The sequence below is a fragment of the Anomalospiza imberbis genome, chromosome 3 (genome assembly GCF_031753505.1).
Source record: "Anomalospiza imberbis isolate Cuckoo-Finch-1a 21T00152 chromosome 3, ASM3175350v1, whole genome shotgun sequence".
NCBI lineage: Eukaryota > Metazoa > Chordata > Aves > Passeriformes > Viduidae > Anomalospiza > Anomalospiza imberbis.
The window spans coordinates 67556296-67573944 of record NC_089683.1 but is presented as its reverse complement, the minus strand read 5'-3'; the positions used below and the strand labels follow the sequence as shown (position 1 = coordinate 67573944).

Sequence of the window (17649 nt, the reverse complement as noted above, 5' to 3'; positions counted from 1 at the left end):
CCACACACAATGCACCAAGTCTTACTATTTTGTAATATTTTTATAGTGTTTTCTATGAGAAACACAGTCCCCATATTTCATCAGTCTTTCCTTCAGAAGCCTTGCTTCCTATGCAATGCAAAATCTCAGCCTCAATTATTAGAGAACTCCAAAGGTGATGAATTTAACATCTCTGTGCTACAGATGTAGCTAACCTTTCCCAAAACTACTCTTAATGGTGTCTGAAAGGTTAACATTGGAACACATTTTATTATGCTGATTATCACACCATAATGAAAGAGAATATGAGACCTATTCTGGATTGTCCCCTTTTTGGTTCACTTCTCTGCATAACAAACACTAGCATCACTACTTGTCACAGTCCTGCAGCACCATCCACACATCACTGCAACTTATGGATTGGGAATTACTCCTCTGCTTAGACATATGATTTTGGAATACTCTGCTGTGTAAGTAAGCGAAAGCCTTCAAGAGACCTGATAAGTATATGCTGACAAACGTCAGTGAAGTAGCAAGAGCACATACACTATATGTTTGCCTAGCATCCCAGAAATTAGATGAACAATGAGAGTTTGTAGAGTTATGGAAATATATTTAAATGCTTCCTAATTATTAACTGCTTTGATTTTCCTAGCAGTTTGGACTAGGCAAGATAGTGAGCAAATTTTTTTTTATTTACTGGTATTTCAGTCAAGTACAATTTTACTGCATACAGATTACACTCAAGTTCTAATTAAATCCTTGACTGGATTATCCAGTAACTTTGGGTGAATCTTATAAAAGTAACTCTTTAAAAACTAGATAAAATTAAAGGAGGCCTTTGTAAATTCTCTATTCTAAGTGCAAACAACTTTGCCAGCTTGGAAAAATGACAGTAGTTACCAAATTTGGCCAGTTGTCACATTTGTTTCTGAAACTCGCCTTCCTAGGTAGCACAATTCTGTTCTGCACACAAACAATAACCATGGTAACCCCCAAAAAGACACTACAGCAAATACTCACTGCAGATAAAGGAACCTGAAATAAAGGGCTATTATTTTCAGACACTTGTTTAGCTTAAAGGAGACCAACGTATCAATGCCTTGTTTCAGTACATAGTGAATGCACTCAGGTCTAATTGGACAAGATTCAAGATAAGCACTGCAGCTCAAAGCTCACTTCAGAAGAACAATCATGAGTGGTAACCAAAACTTTCCTTGCAGCACTGCTGAGTGTGGTTGGCTTTTGGGATGCGCTCCTGAAACTCTGCTCACATTTCATCCGTTTACGTCACCTTTGCACTTATCACACCCCAATGCCCCAAAGGGTGTGTCCAATGCACAAAACCATGCAGTACACAGGCTTTTGGTGTACAAGCAAGTACAAGAAATACCACTTCCAAAGCCATGAGTTTGTATCAGGCAAAACTAAAAATGCAAGAAATTGAAAACTTCTCCAGAGAGGAACTTTCTTTTCCCCCTCATGATACTCACAAGACACTCAGACAATACAAGAGATGGTGGCAGAGAAGGCACTTGGAAAGAAGGCTCATTTTGTATTCGTAGAAACAAGGTGAAAAAGAGCATTTGGACATTTACAAAATGCTAATTGAATTACATTTTATTATTACTAACTACCTAAGAGTAGGTATCGTGTAGACTGAGCAACTGCTGAGCTGATGCTCTGGCAACTTGATATTCATGTAACAATATACACAATTGCAAAATAATTGCAGAGTGACTTTATTGAGCACTGCAACAAAGCCCAGAGGTAATATAAACAATTCAAACATATAATTCACTTTGGAGTTACACAAATTAGCACTTACAGCTACAAAAAAGTAAAGCCCACAGTATAATTACAACAGCTCTCTCCAAGGGTTTAGAAAGTTATATGACAATTTACGTGTCGGTTCAAACAGGTTTTTTTCCTTTTGTTTCATAGTTAAAGAAGATGTGAAGAATTGTTGTGAAATGAAATCAAGAAGAAAAAGCAAGTTTAGTCCCAAACAAACTTGCATTGCAGAAAATGACTGTCGAGTACCTCTGCAGAGAGGTCTGCAAGTCTCAGAAAGGGAGCCATTCAACAGATAACCTGATAAAAGCCCAGGCTTTCATCTTCAGTGGGGGCCTTGTCTACAGATAAATCTTTGCACCATTAAAAAAAAAAATAAGCTGGAAAATTACTTGTAGTGTCAATGATGTAGGGATTCACTCATAGGCATAAATCATTCCACTTTTACTGAGACAAATCCAGTACAGTTTTGCCCATTTGCCAAACATCTCCCAGTCCAGGTACAAGCTGGCCAGGCATCAGTCTCTGACTCATTTCAGGAAGCAGTATAGTGGATACTTTATTCACACCTTCTGCAAATAAGTGACCTGTGTCCTTCCACACAAGTGGGGCTGGGAGCGGATGCCAGAACTGGCTTCTCCTTTCTGAGCTGACACTACCCTGTGGTCAGGCAGTGCTCCATGTTTATCAGGTGAATAAGGCCAGCCAACACAAGGAAGTACTGATAAGATTATGGAAACAATTAAACATTTGCTGGCATATCTTCATACAGCATTACACCTTCCCAGTCTAGCCTCTTCATTTTCTTTTCCTGTCCAACTAAGACAGAATTATAAGAATTTAAAAAATGGCTTAATTGGTCAAAGGAATGGCCCATTTGACTTATGAGAGGAGGATGATACTCATAAGGTAACTACAAACCTGAGAGCTGCCAGCAGTCCATTTCTCTCCAGTGCCTCTCTTCTTTCTCCATTGTCCCCAAAAATTACATATGGCATGTTAGAAGGCACGTCCTTCCAAACTGCCTGAAGAATTTCTTACACAACTTGTTCCAGAATTTTGTTACCCACCATGCATTTAATTTTTAGATAATCTTCTATGATTTTCAGAGAATATCTGTTCTCACATTGTGGATTTTATGAAGACAGATTACATAATTCAGTCATCAGCTATGAGATCTTCTTAGATACACTGGATGTTCTTTTTAAGTGAAGTTTTTCACAAGTCTGCCATGATCTTTACAGGAAAAACTCAAAGGCCACTAAGAGACAGCTTTCCAAAATTAAGTTCAGGAATTGCTGCTCAAAAATTTCATTTCAAACAAGTATCAGCTTGCTCGCTTTTAAAGCACTCACAATGAAAAGTTGCTAACACAAAGTTATGTCAGCAGAAAACATGACTGAAGAATGAACAAGGGAGTAAACAAAATATATTACTAGCTAGAATCCTGCATCCCTATCTAAATCACAGAGTTCCAGTTATACAAACATTCACCTGTGGAGTGTAGTGATGCTAGTCAGAGACAAGTTTTTTGAATTAATCAACTCTAAAGCTAACCAGACAGCATGGTCATCTCTATGGGTCACTGAAAATACACCAGAAACCACAAGAAAAGGCAAAAATTAAATCTGTTTGTTTTCAAAGTTTAAATGCTGTATAGCTGTAGCGGAGCATTGAAAATAAGGTAGAAGAAGAAACAGAATATTCATCTGTTGCATTCTCATTAAGAAACTAATTTAATTGAAAAAGGGTGACTTCCTCCCCCACCACCACAAACAATGCATTTCATCTGTTAGACAGATGACATATTTGGAAGACTAAGTTAAAATGTGTTCTCTAATGGTTCAACAACCCTAAGTACGAAGCTAAATTGAAAACATAAGCATGGAGCACCAGCAGCAAAAGAAAACTTGGTTGTAGACAGTCCTCAAATTTATTAAGACTAAAGAAAAGCATTACTATGAAGTGTCTGCCAAAGCCTATGGTCCCTGATGTGTCCCACAAGAGAGATTTGTGCAGCCAAAATCAAAACTTGCAGTAATTTTCCTGTGATGAAGCACTGAACACTTACAATTCTCAAAAGACCCGAGTTTAAAGCATAATGAAGTATCCCCATTAAGTCTCCAATCAGGTCCTATTACAGGATACTGTGGCTACAGAAACAACAACCCGGGAAAGTTACAAAGAAAAGGTCAAAGATCCAGTTTCTAATGTTCAAAGTTTGGATGCATCTCATCACCATGTTTAGGTTCGTTCATCTTATACCTTACACCTGATTTACTTGTCTACAACAACAGGTTGCAGCAGAGCAAAACCCCCACGTCTCCAGTCTGCTGCACAAGACTCCCCACACCACAGGGAGTGCAGAACCAGGTTTATTTCAGGCATGTGAAATTACAGCAGCATAGCAACATTCAAACTCGGCACATGTATATGAAGTCAAACAGGGTGGTAGAGAGCACACGCCCTGTTCACTCAGCACTTTCAGGTACTCACTGATATTAGGCAGCCTCTGGAGGTGTGAGTGGCACTCCTGGCTTTCATCACTCAGCAACACTCGCTTAAGTGATGGCAGCTCAGTCCCAGCTCCTTTCAGGGATGAAGCAGGTGACAGGGTCTCACCCTACGAAATGGATAATTGCTTTGGGATAGGGTACAACCACCACCTCCAGATTAATAAAAACTTTTCCTTTTGGCCCTTCTTAACATAGCACACTTTTTAACCTCTTCTTCATTCTTCTTGTTTTCCTCTGCAGTTTGCAACTTTTTGGGGCCAAAATCACATACAGTGCTATATCTTGTCTCCCTGGGTCCAAGGAGAACTGAACAGTTATTGTTCATGTCTTGGAGACATCTCTTTTTAATACATCTCAGGATAGAATTTAGAAGAATCAAAGAATATGGCATTGTCACTACTATAGATGCAGAGGGATGCAGAATAAAGCTATTGCTCTTTTTCTTTACCCTACATGAGTGAATGCAGATTACAACAGAAGAACTGGAAGACCCTCATTAGCTTTCTTATGAAAAGCAGTGTTTTTATCTCTTTTTTAAGTTAATCACATTGTGGAAGTTATCTTTCTGGTAGGCACCTACCTCATAAGAAGATAAAGGAGTCAAATTATCTAAGAACATTATACTGGTATTTGTTGAGAGAACTAGCATGAGTTCAGGTAGGTTAAGAATTTTAGTGTCACTTTAATTAACCTATTTTCCATTTAAAGGTTTAACATGTAATATCAAAAACCCCTTAAGCTGCAGAATTTGTGCAAGACTGATTTTAACTCCAGAGCAGCATCATGTTATATGTATCTTGGAACTGTAAAGTTTAAAACTGCTGTTTTTCCTTCAGAGCCCAGGGTTTTGTACATTCTGTGATGTGCTCAGAACACACTGGCACAGTTATTCTCTGTTTAAGTAGTAAATCCTATCACATCCAACCCACATGTTTATATTGGATACTTGTAAAATGAGAGATATTAAGTAACTAAGCCTGGTTTTAAAACTTTTTGTAATACTTCACAGCACTGGCATTCCTTAAATAACCTCACTACCTTATGGTTGTTTCTATCCTTCCAATGCAATATTCACAAATTCACCCTGGGAGCCAATAATATTGGATTTGAATGTGGTGACTGGTAGACTGAATAATTTATTCCTCTGTATGCACTTGTCTTTCTTCACATTAAGGTTTAACTCTTTGGTAGCTATTGTGGTTGACTATTGATTTGGCTTCAGCTAGTGCAGCGACTCGGTTTCACCACTGCCAAGGACGTGTCATGCTGTGTTTCAGTTTGCCCTTTACTTTAGGCTCCCTTTCAGTAACTCCACACTCTATTTTATAGTCTCTAGCATGCTTTCCACTGTACTTTGCATAGACATTTCATCAGCCAATCACAGTATGAAAGAAAGGCTGTTTATAGCCATAATTGGATTTTAATTTTGTAAAACAGGCCAGTTCTTCTGGACTGTAACCCACACGCTCATTACCAATGAGCTGTTTCTGAGGTGCTCTTGCTCTGCATGCTTGCAGGAACTCAAAGGGAGTTCCTTCACAGCTCCTGCAGGTAACAAACTCAAATCTACTTCATGGCATGGTCTCTTTATCTGGCAGTAAAAACACCAAGAAGCACCTACAGGAAAGACAACATGCTGCTACCCAACTCTTCCAGCAGAACCAGAGCTCAGCAGAAATCACTAAAATGACTCAAATGCCCAAAACACTTTCCCTTACAGACCACAAGCCATGTCCTGAATCACAAATGGATCTTGTGGTGCTGAAGATGGCATGACAGAATCAGTAACAGAGGAGGCCCAGCATCAAGTGCTCCCATTTCACTCTTCTGCACTTTGAAATTATTAATCTGACTTGATCAGAGGAAAACCAAACCTCATTCCTGCTGACCTTTCCTTTTTAACAGATCGAGGCACTCCTTGCATCTACTGAAAATCCCCAGTAGTGCCAGCCACAAAGGTCTCCACACTCCCCCAGGACATCAGGATGCTGTAGGTGCTGTCCTCAGAACTACCTTGCCCAAACTCCTCCTTCACCTTAATCACCCTGATACCGCCACTCTCACACTGACTTCTACAGCCCAGTCATGAAGCCCTGTCCTCTTTGCCTGATATTTTGACTCTGCTTTTGACCACACGTAGGCACATTTACAATCTCATACCTGATTAAAAGCTCATGCCCCTTATCAAAGTACTTCACTGCTATTTACAGTTTCCTGAACTAAACTTTATCCTTAAAGCCTGACTAGAAGATGGGCAGGACCTACCAGCTCATCTTCAAAATCACAAGGCTTTCAAAATTATACTAGAATTCTTATTTGGTGGTTGTTTTTTCAGTTTTGTAAGACTCTCCAGCATCCCAAGTTTCAGACTTTTTTTTTCCTTCAAACATCACAGCTAGGAAAATCCTTTCAGTTCAGCATTTAAGAATACCATTAAATATAAGACTGCTGGTAGAAACCCGACTGATACTCAATGGAGTCTCAAGGCTCAGCAAGATTAACCAAATAAATTTCTCACTCAAAAGATACTCCATCATGTTAACCCTATGGAGAATGGCAGATTTTTGTTTTTCCACTGAAGGTTTAGGTCATCCAGACCCAGCTGCAATTGGACTTTGGTATTATAATCCAGCACTTCCTAATAAAAAAGATAATGAAGGTGGTTATGATTGAGTTGTCATGACCTTCTCATATGCTATGTTAGTTTATGAATACCTACCTATCATGGGAAGAAGGAAAAGAAGAGAGGAATGTACTAGACAGCTGGAGATCTAAAACTGTAATCTCTAAGAGATATTAATGTGCTGTGTAATAATCTCCACAGGATATTTGCAGGTGAACAAAGATCATCTCAGAATGGATTATGTCCTAAATTTCAGTGAAAGCACAGAGCTTTAGTAGTTTCAGAAATGGTGATTATGCCTTGTGTACTTTTTTAAGCTACAGTGTGTGACATAGAACAAAACTTGCAGGTTGCAAATTTGGTGACATTACAATTTTTCTATTTTGAGTAACACTGCGTAGGCTGCTGTGTTATTGCCAGAGATAAGCAAGATTCACCTTAAACCACACACACAGCATGACAATTAAAGCACCCACCGAAAGGCAAACTATTTTCCAAGCATCTTTGAAATTAGATGAAAACTACAGACTACTGCAGTAGTGACAAAACCTGCATACCTGCTGTCTGTCCAGGTCTTTCAAAATTTAAAGGCTGCAAATGTCAGGCTTAGTAAAAATCCAGCTCACTACTGTTTAAATTTTTGCAGGACATCAGCATGCACAGTAACCCTCACAGATTTATCTTCTTGTGACAGGCAATCTGGTTTTAATTTCCCAAGTCTCTCTGTACTTCTACTTATGATCAGTCAGCCTCCCCATATCAACAACTTTCTGATATGCTATAAACTGAGGATGTATGAAAAAGTAAGTAATCATCTCTATTTAGATAAATCGTGTAATCTAGTGATTGTTTTATCCTTAAGATTCTTGAGCAGTAAATTAAATTGAACAAAACAAACAAATTAGTGCTCCAGTATAATTCATATATTTTTATGATCCAATTCATACTTAATAGTAGAGATTCAATTCCAGCTTTTGGATATATCTCTGTACCATTATAGTGCTGTATCATTCACCACCTGCTTCAGCAGGACTGCTGAAGAATTATGAATAACAGACAATAGGAAAATCCTTTGCAAAAACCAGATTTTTCTTCCCTAGAGATACTGTCATTTAGAAGGAATGAAAACACAGTTTAAAAAGAATATAAACCAATTATTCTACAAATATTTTATACCATGTGCTAGTTTTAGCTAGAGTAGAGTTAATTTTCTTTACAGTGGCTATAATAAGGCTGTTTTGGATTTGTGCTGAATACAGCACAAATATAGAGATATTCTGTTATAATATAGAGACTTTTTGTTATTGCTGACCAGGCCTTACACAGAGCCAAGGTCTTTTGTGCTTTTCTTTTGGCAAGTAGATTGAGGGTGCCTGGGAATGGGAAGGAGATACAGCTGGATAGCTGACCCAAACTGGGATATCCAAAGGGATGTTCCAGACCATACAACATCATGTTCAGTATATAAAGTGAGGAGAAGAAGTAGGAAGGGGGGATGTTTGGAATGACAGGGTTTGTCTTCCTAAGTCGCTGTTACATGTCATGGGGCCCCAGTCTCCTGGAGGTGGCTGAACCTCCTCACCTGGAAGTGCCTGCCCATAGGAAGCAGTGAATTAATCCCTTGTTTTGCTTTGCTTATGCGTGTGGCTTTTGATTTCCCTATTAAACTGTCTTTATCTCAGCTCATGAGTTTTCTACCTTTTATCCTTTCCATTTTCTCCCAATCCTGCTGGTGGGAGAGTGAGTGGCTGCGTGGGGCTTGGTTGCTGGCTGGGTTAAACCACAACACACTGCTTCTAGTAAACTGAGGGAAGTGGAGAAATGCTTTATGGGTTTTTAAAATCATAGTATTTTATTTACTGTACTAGGCCTAAAAGCTCAGTTTTACTGTAAAACTGCTTCAAACTATAAAAGGGATCTTTGTGGTTAAGGCACTTAGTGAATTCTCTCTTCGTATTTTATCAGCCAGGTACTAAGTCTGGTAACCATAGGAAACTACCTACTCTAATGTTGCTAAATTCTGATGATTTTTGCTAGCTGAAAATTTGTACACTGCACAATAATCTCAACTCTTCATTTTATAAGCAGGATAGAATATTTTTTAAATCACTGAAATATTTCCCAACCTGCCCTGGAAGTATTATTTTAAGATTATCCACCCGTTTTTCAATTCAAGCTAAACAGACAGTTTCAAATCTATCAAAAACAACATATTACTATTCATGCTCTTAAAATCCCTATTAAGCATACACCTAAAAGAAAAAAAATCTTGCTTACTTCTAAGTGTTGTGGAGTTTGTTGGGTTTTTTATTTTTTTTTTTTTAATTGATTCTTTGTTTCTTTGGTTGGCTTTAAATCAAGCACTTTATCCCTAAAAAAATCAATTGCTTAAGACTGTAGGGGGCTGAAGGGTTAAAACCATATTCTCATAAGGGATGGCTAGAACTAAAACACTAGTTCAAATGAAACATGAATTGTCCACTAAAAAAATAAATAATCAAAACCAAAAATAAAGACACAGCTCTTGGCCATTATCTTAATGCTGCTATCAAAATACTAGGAAAAAATAAAACTAGCATAAACCTGATGAACATAAAACTCAGTGTAAAGAGGCCAGTGCTGAAATAATCTTTTAGTAAGATTTAAAGTCAAATAAAAAAGAATAAATAATCTAGTTGACAACGGAGAGTGACTAAGACTGGGTATAGTATGACACACCAAAGGCCATGCAAGGATTCTACTACCTTTTCCCATAGTGGTGAACACAGTGTTGGCTAAGTTAACAATTGGACTCGATGATCTTAGAGGTCTTTTCCAAATTATTCTATTGTGCTATGGTATATTCTATTATGCTATGGTAGCCTTGCTCCAGAAGAAAAACAAAAACAATTAACATGTAATTACTAGTTAAGAACTGAAAGAATGTTGAAAAGAGTATTTATCCACATTCCAGCTTTAAACCAATAAAATCAGATAAAATTTATTTTGAGTATGCCTCTTATTTAGATTCATTTTGACCTGATCCTGACCCCCATCCATTTTTGTATTCATTTAAAGCTTTGAAGCACTGTCACACATGCTAAGCATAGTGTCTTGCTGACACCTAAACAACTGCAAAAAGATACACTGGGTCCATGACAGGCATCCCAAGGGAAAACCATCAAGAAAAGGCGAATAGACTACTTTGGTGTAATTTATCTGTAAGCTGTGTGCACAGCTCCCCCACAAATATATATGTCAACTCAACTGAAAGAGGGACATATTTTAATGCTCTTGCCAAGTTCTCAGGGAAAAGCTTTCAATTAAGAACAACTGTAGGTCTGATAAAGTTCATATCATTTGTCCTCCAAGGCCAGTTTCACCATCTTGGATGGAACAAACAAATATTGGGGTATTTGATAAGGAAATAGCTGGTCTAAATACTGGAACAAAATACACCCACTTTATTCGCAGAAATGCTCAGACATGAAATATATCCTGTGAACACCATCAGTCATTAATGAACATCCATATTAAAGGTGTTTTTGAAAACCAAGCTAGCATAATCTTAAAGGCATCACTTAAACACCAATCTACAGAAAAAGGATAAACAAATGATCACTTTGCAAATATTTTAAAATTTACGTTTTTCAGGCGCTTACCTAAAAAAAAAAAACAGGAGGAAGTGAGATAGACATTTGAAATAGGAAAGAGTCAACTTTCACTGGCAGTGTAGAACCACCAGCAGTGGCTGTTTTGCTCAACTGCATTTCTTTTTTATCTGTCACATACTTACACCAGAAACACCAGAGGTGTGCTAGGGCTATTGGAGGCTGCATCTACCTGCAGATGCATAAATCTGTCTCAGAACTCTTGAAAAGTTCTAGGATTAGTCAATTTTCTGAAGTCTTTGGTGCCTAAGGACCAAAGAAGAGTGGCCTATGTTTGTGTACTGGGTATACATGGTGAAGTTCTGCTACTGCTGAGGGGATTACAGGAATGGCTTCTGTGAAAAGCTGCCAGACATTTCCCCCATGTTCAATGAAACCAACACCAGCTGACTCCTAGATACGCCCACTGCTGGCCAAGGCCAAGCCAATCAGGAATGGTAGTACTGTCTCTGAGATAAGATATTTTTAAAAAGAAAAAAAATGTTATTGCACAGAAATAATTTGTGGCCAGAGAAAAGAGGCATGAGAATGTGTGAGAGGAACAGCCCTGCAGTCACCCAAGTGGGTGAAGAAAGAGGGGGAGGAGGTGCTCCAGGTGCCCAAGATGAGATTCCCCTGCAGCCCATTGTGAAGACCATGGTGAAGCAGCTGTGCTCCTGGAGCCCATGGAGGTCCACAGAGGAGCACAGGTCCACCTGTAGCCCATGGAGGTTCCTGGAAGGACATGTTGACTCATGGAGAGAAGAGCAGGACTTAGTGACTCCATGGGGGACCCATGCTAGCTGGATCAGCCTGTTCCTGAAGACCTGCACCCTGTGAAAGGAATCTACATTCAAGCAGTTCATGAAGAACTGAAGCCTGTGGCAAGGACTCACGCTGGAAAAGTTAATGGAGAACTGTCTCCCATGGGAGTGATTGTGCACTGGAGAGGGGGAAGGCCTCCTCTCCCTGAGGAGGAAGCAGAGGCAGAAACAACATGTTTCTAATCCCCACTCCCTGTTTCCCTGTGCTGCTGGTGGGGAAGTGGTAGGGAATTGGGAATAAAGTTAAGCTTGGAAGGGAAGAGAGTGGGGGAAAGGTGTTTTACTTCTCATTATCCTACTCTGATTTTGATTGGCAGTAAATTAAATTATTAATTTCTCCAAGTTGAATCTGTTTTTCTTTGTGACTATACTAGGTGAGTGATCTCTGCATGTCCTTAGCTCATAAGCCTTCTGCTGTATTTTCTCTCTCCTGTCTAGTTGAGGATGGGAGAGATAGAGAGGCTTCGGTGGGTGCCTGCCTCTAGCCGGGATCAAACCACGACACCTAGACACATTACCTTCGTATCACTGGCAAGGGTAACCACTGCTAATCTTCAAAAGTCAAGTAAACCTTTACTGAGGGAACACCTTAAAAGCTGGCTCACCTGGTCTTCAAGGAAGAATCAGAACCACACCAGCAATGCTTAGGTACAGAAGTGAGCCAGGCTTTCATTCTTTGCTTGCACTGAGAAAATTGCTGCTGCCACCTTTATCTGAAAAAAAACAGACCAGTACCCTGTTCTCCTGAAATGTGATGATGCTAATTCCTTATTCAGAGAACAAGTGCTATTTTCAGTTCTTCCACTGGAAAAAAAAAAAAAACCCACACGGGTATTTTAAAAAATCCAAACGTCTGGCACCTAGCCATGACAAAGAGCCAAAACTAATATGATTTCCTACAAACACTGGAATGTATTCTGCAAAACAGCTATGGTCCAGTGCGTATCAACTGCTGGTGGCCTTCCCCTACAGCTAGCTGACCATATTAGCTACCAGTCATTTCAACCTCAGGCAATGCATTGTTATTTCCACTTCTAGCTTTTAAGCATTTAATAATGAAGTATTTTAAATGTTGAAGTCAGGATTGATTTTTTCTGATGCATTTTTATATGTTGAATTAAAGCATGCATAGACCTTAACCATCTGTTAGTTTAAACAAAGGCAGCTATCAAGTCATGTGAATGGAGGCTACTTGAAAGATAATGAAAATTACTGTGAATTTCACTCACACCCACAGAGTTCACCGTTCAGATATGAAGCTGTAAGACGATAAATAACTGCACTCAGCCAAAAATGCAATGCATGAGATTTACAAAGCAAGAGCATCTTAGTTCAAACCATGACCCCAAGCAAATACCAGGAATTATCTGGGGATCTATCAATCCCCACCCATATTTTGATCAGAGGAATAAAAAACAAAACAAAAAAATCCAAACCACTAAGGAATAAGCAGGTTTGTCCAAGGGATGATCAAAATGATCCATATTTTATCAATGTTTTTGAAACATGGGCAAATACTTCAGAAAGCAAACTACTTTCAACTTCCACAAGCCTATATCGCCTGTTACTCTGTTGAGCTTTTCACCAAGTTTCCAGGAATGAGGATGATTACAGAGGAAGCCCACAAACTTTACTGACTGCAGGTAGCTAATCAAAGAGTATCTACCCAACTAATCAATCATGTAGATATCTATTCAGCTGGCCTTTCTCCAGAGCTGCAGCTGGATGAGGCTGTGTGAACAAAGCCCAGAATTACATGTTAGACAGGCAAAAGATATTTTCACAATGTAAACAGAAAAGTGTCTGGGTTGGATAAATCTGTCCAATTGTGACTGCCCATTGGAGTATGGATCCCATCCACAGCACCATTAATTGGTAAAGCAAAATTCCTGAAGAAAAAGTACCAAAATCTGAAAAAAGTTTTCAAGGTTAAAAACTGTTATCCAGATGGAAGCCTTTTCCTTACTAGAACAGCTTGGCATTTCTGAATGCTAATGCAAGCATGAGAAATACAGGTTTGGAATAAGCATTGCTTTATTCTTTGAAGCAGAGTGCTCATTGTGGAGACACAACAAACATAATTCTTTATTTCATGCAGCCTGCTGTACTCCTGGGCAAGAGAAGCAGCTGGTACTAAATTAAAAAAGAAAAAAAATTATAAAAAAGAAAAAAGTATTTTAAAAGTACCAGAGAGTACTAAACATATTTTAGTGTGAAACATTTCTTTAGCCTTAGAATACCTGTGTCCTATCTCAGTTTGCAATGATAAACATAACAAGTTGATTTTGTCACTTCTGTCTACATCCATTTGCTTTTGTAATTGAGTAATTTATCTTGACAGGAAGAAAATCAAATTTACATCATTCCTCCAAGTGAGCCATCTGAACTTTAACAATGCACAAATACTCACATATCAGCTGAAAATTGCAGATTTTGTTGCCCAGAAAAAAGGTGAAGAAACCCAGATTCCTGTCTGTTTTCACTAATAACTAAGCTTAGTGGAGTTGCTTTCCACATTATCCTCCTCCTGTTGATCAGAAGCCAACTGTTTCACCACACAGGTGCACACATGTGGTTGGATCACTTCAACTCAAGGCCAGCGGCTCAGGATGTGACTTCATGGTCAGCTGAACAGAGATGAGGGAGGGCTACCACCAGAGATAGTGGCTATTCACACCCACCCCCTCTCTAACTACTCACTGTCACCTGCTGCACTGGCATCCACGGTGGGCCACATCAGTGAAATAATCTGCCCTTTTAGTACATGTTTGCACTGTGCAAAAGGAACTCTAACAGACTGGAAAGACAGGCACAATATAGTACCAAATTGTGTTTAGAGAACAAACCAACACAGGGTAAAACAAACAAAAACAAAACACGAGACCCTAAATGCCTACTTCCACCTTTTTCCTCTTGAAGAAACTATCACAACGCCATTCCTAACCTGAAATGTTATGAGGTGCCATGATGACATAAGGGAAAAGCTTATGCAGCACAGTCCCATATGATAGGAACAGTGAACCTTATTCCTAAACACGGGCTCATGACTCACATTCATTAAATTTATCCTACTGACCTGCTTCAAGTATTGTTTTTGCAGAAGAATCCATGTTCCAGAAAATGCTACCAGCCAAAGGCAATCTTCACCTGCAGGATTAGTTCCAACTGCAGTGTCTTGGTTTTTTGCATGAAAGTGCTGACAGACAAAGCCACTAAATCCCTGCCTCCCCTTGACTCAATGAGAAAAATTCCATTAGTTTAATGTGTTTTAACCCAAGTTACAAACATATGAAAACAACTTGGGGGGGGGAAAAAGCCAGTAAGGCCGCATGCTGATGATGTAAACTCAGCAGAGTTGCTTGGCACACAAGTCGACACACAATGAGTTAAAAACAAAAGCCAAAAAAGGAAGGATAAAACAAATACAAAATAACAGCAGCTTACCTTCTGAGGTGGTGGTCCGTGGTCATCCAGATAAGTGGAGTTTCCTACAAAAATAAGAAGGATGGAGATAAGCAAAAGCCATCCAAAGCAACTTCCAAACTTTCCAATTCATGGAACCAGTACATCTTTATCCCACTAGTTTTGTGGTGTCAAATAATTCAAGGAAAATAAATTCCCTCTGCTTTAATTTTTGATTAACAAATAAGTTATTGTGACTACATTTGTAATACAAGATTAGATGCACATTGTCATTTTATAAAAAAAATATTACATGGCCCAAGGCAGCTTTAATTAATCAATCAGTACTCAATTATTCACATGACAAAAGAATTGCCAGCTGCATCACTGTACATTTTAAACAAGTGAGCATGGTTAACCTCAAAAATTTTCTTAAATAATCAAGTATCAAAGGCCTTTATCAAATTTTGGTCTGATGGAACTAACAAGTATTCACTTCTATCTCTTCCAACTGTATTTTTCCCAACCTCCAAGCTAATTTTTTGTTCCTAAAGAGCACTGATTTAATGGGAGTTGTATTCTGACGTAATTGCACCTGCCTTTTCAAGATGTTCAATAAATTCAGACAAAAAGCTTCGAAAAAAAAAAGCTTCTAAACAAGTTCACCCTTCTTAGCTACAATAAAAAGGCAACAATTTCAGACTTTTTACCTCTTCTTTACAAGCACACGCTGGTACATAAAATATACACTCTCTTCTACACATAGGCTATCTTCCGTAACTGTCCTTCCTGAACCCTTCTCCAAACGTATTAATCATGTGCTTTCCCAACACCTTCCAGCAGATGATGAAAACTTGCAGCAAGCCTAAAATTTCCCCTTGGGCCACACATACCTCTCCTCTCAATCATCCTCCTACCAAAGGCAGAAAAAATACCTCTGCTCTAACCTTACATCAGTATGAGGTATGAGAACTATTTTTACAGGTACCTATTAGACATCCTAAAGGCACGTGGAAGAGGACTTTAAAAAACTTGTCCTGCTCATGAGCTCCTGGGGTGTTGAACAGGCAACAGAAACATGGGCTAGTGGGATAAAGCATAATTCAGAATCAAAGGGCTTTTCTCTTTACAATCTGGTCAAACCCCTCATTTTTTCAAGTGCCAAAACTTGCCTCTCAGAGGTTTCTGGATCCAGGAGGCAGGAAAGAGGCGTTTTGTGTCTGAGTGTTATGGTTACAGGACAAGGAGGTGAAGCTTTAGTGTGGAATATTCAGTAGCACCCACACCAGTGCTGGGGGCTGGTTTCAGCAGGAAAAGCAGGGGGTGCTAAGTAGAAGGGCCACCATTCCCTTGCTGGACTCCTGGGAGTGGCAGCTGCCACCTGTAACACACCATCTTGGGGAGAGAGTGCCTGCAGTCCAACACTGTTGCCACAGCATGATGAATTTCTATGTACAACAAGAAGTTGGGATTACTTCTCAGAAGTTTTGCTTTCTGCTTTTCCTCTGGTTTTCCAGCACATACAACAAAGCCATGAAAATTTCAGTCAAAAGGCTTCCAACTCATCTAAAGGGAAGTCCCAATACCCAAGCACATTTTTACAGATGCATGTACCTTGATCTTGGAAGAGTTTGTGCAACTAAAAAAGCCTGAAGGGTAACTTTTTTGTGGTCATCTGAAATCATAAATCATCTTCTGAACCATACAAGAAACTCATCTCTCTATACATTTGACACAAATACCCACAATCTAGTGACTTAATTTAATGCCATAGACAATATGGCTGGTGCCCTATATTCAGGACAATTTCTTTATCTATCCCTCTGATATGATTCTAATTGCTAGGGAAGAAATTCAGCTCCCAGACTGCTAAAAGAGTTGGAAATCTGGTTTTCTGTTAGAGTAGCTGCTCCACACACAGTGACACAGACTTGAAAATAAGCATTCTCAAGCATTTCTCCTCGCACTTAATCTGGGGCAAGAGCAAGGAAAACTTCTCATTCAGAATTTACCTTTCCTGTAGAACCAGGCTGTTACTAGTTTGTAGCAGCTTTCTCCACAATTTGGCAAGCAGAAAGATTGGCATTTATTGATAAAAACATTCCTTACTGTTTTCTCATTGTGTCAGAAATATTTTTTTCATTTTGATACCTAACAAAAAAGTGATGTTTGTTGTCTAAACAAGCTAACACACTTGAGAAGTGTGTTGATTAAATGAAAACTACTAATTTTGTTAAAAATTAGCAAAACTTAAGTTTCATAATTGGTATGAAGGTGGTTACAGGAGTAACAGGCTTTTTTTTTTCTTGTCTCCCCAAAACAAATGCAATTCATGATTACCTAAATAAAAAGGAATATTAATTACATAGGTATTAACTATCTTTACCAACCATCTAGCACAGCCAATTTCACAGTAGAGAAGGACTTGAATTACTAGTCAAGACTTTACACAGCATCTTACAATGCAGCACATCAAGAGTGTCACAGTTATACCACAGAAACATTTTTGAGGTATTCCTTAAAATTAAAGAGCTTATAACTAATTTCACCCCTCTGTATCAGTAATGGATGTTCTCAGTATGGAGGCTTCATTCTCCTTCCTTGGAAATTTTTAAATTATCAAAACAACATGGAAATATTTCTTGCTTTGAAACATATGCCTTGTAGATTTGATCTCAGTAATCAAAATGTTGGTTTTTTTTCACAGCACAGTCTGGTGTATCCACTTAAAAGACAATTGTAGAATTATGGGCCATTTTAGAAAAGTTGTTTTCATTGCAGTTGCTTACTCAAATTCAGAAGCTACAAACTGACAGAAACTAATTGCCAACGCAAACAAGTGAAGAAGGAAACAGAGTATCCAGGTTTCAAACAGATTTGAA

General features: G+C 38.8%; 1 protein-coding gene across 2 annotated transcripts in view; it reads right to left on the bottom strand.

Moving 5' to 3' along the window:
• Positions 1-17649, bottom strand: part of UST (uronyl 2-sulfotransferase) — a 149496-nt gene that overhangs the window by 79282 nt on the left and 52565 nt on the right. For both annotated transcript variants that reach the window (XM_068184924.1, XM_068184925.1), the window contains exon 2: positions 14810-14853. In XM_068184924.1, the coding sequence (XP_068041025.1) occupies positions 14810-14853 (44 nt within the window). The remainder of the gene's footprint in view (positions 1-14809; positions 14854-17649) is intronic.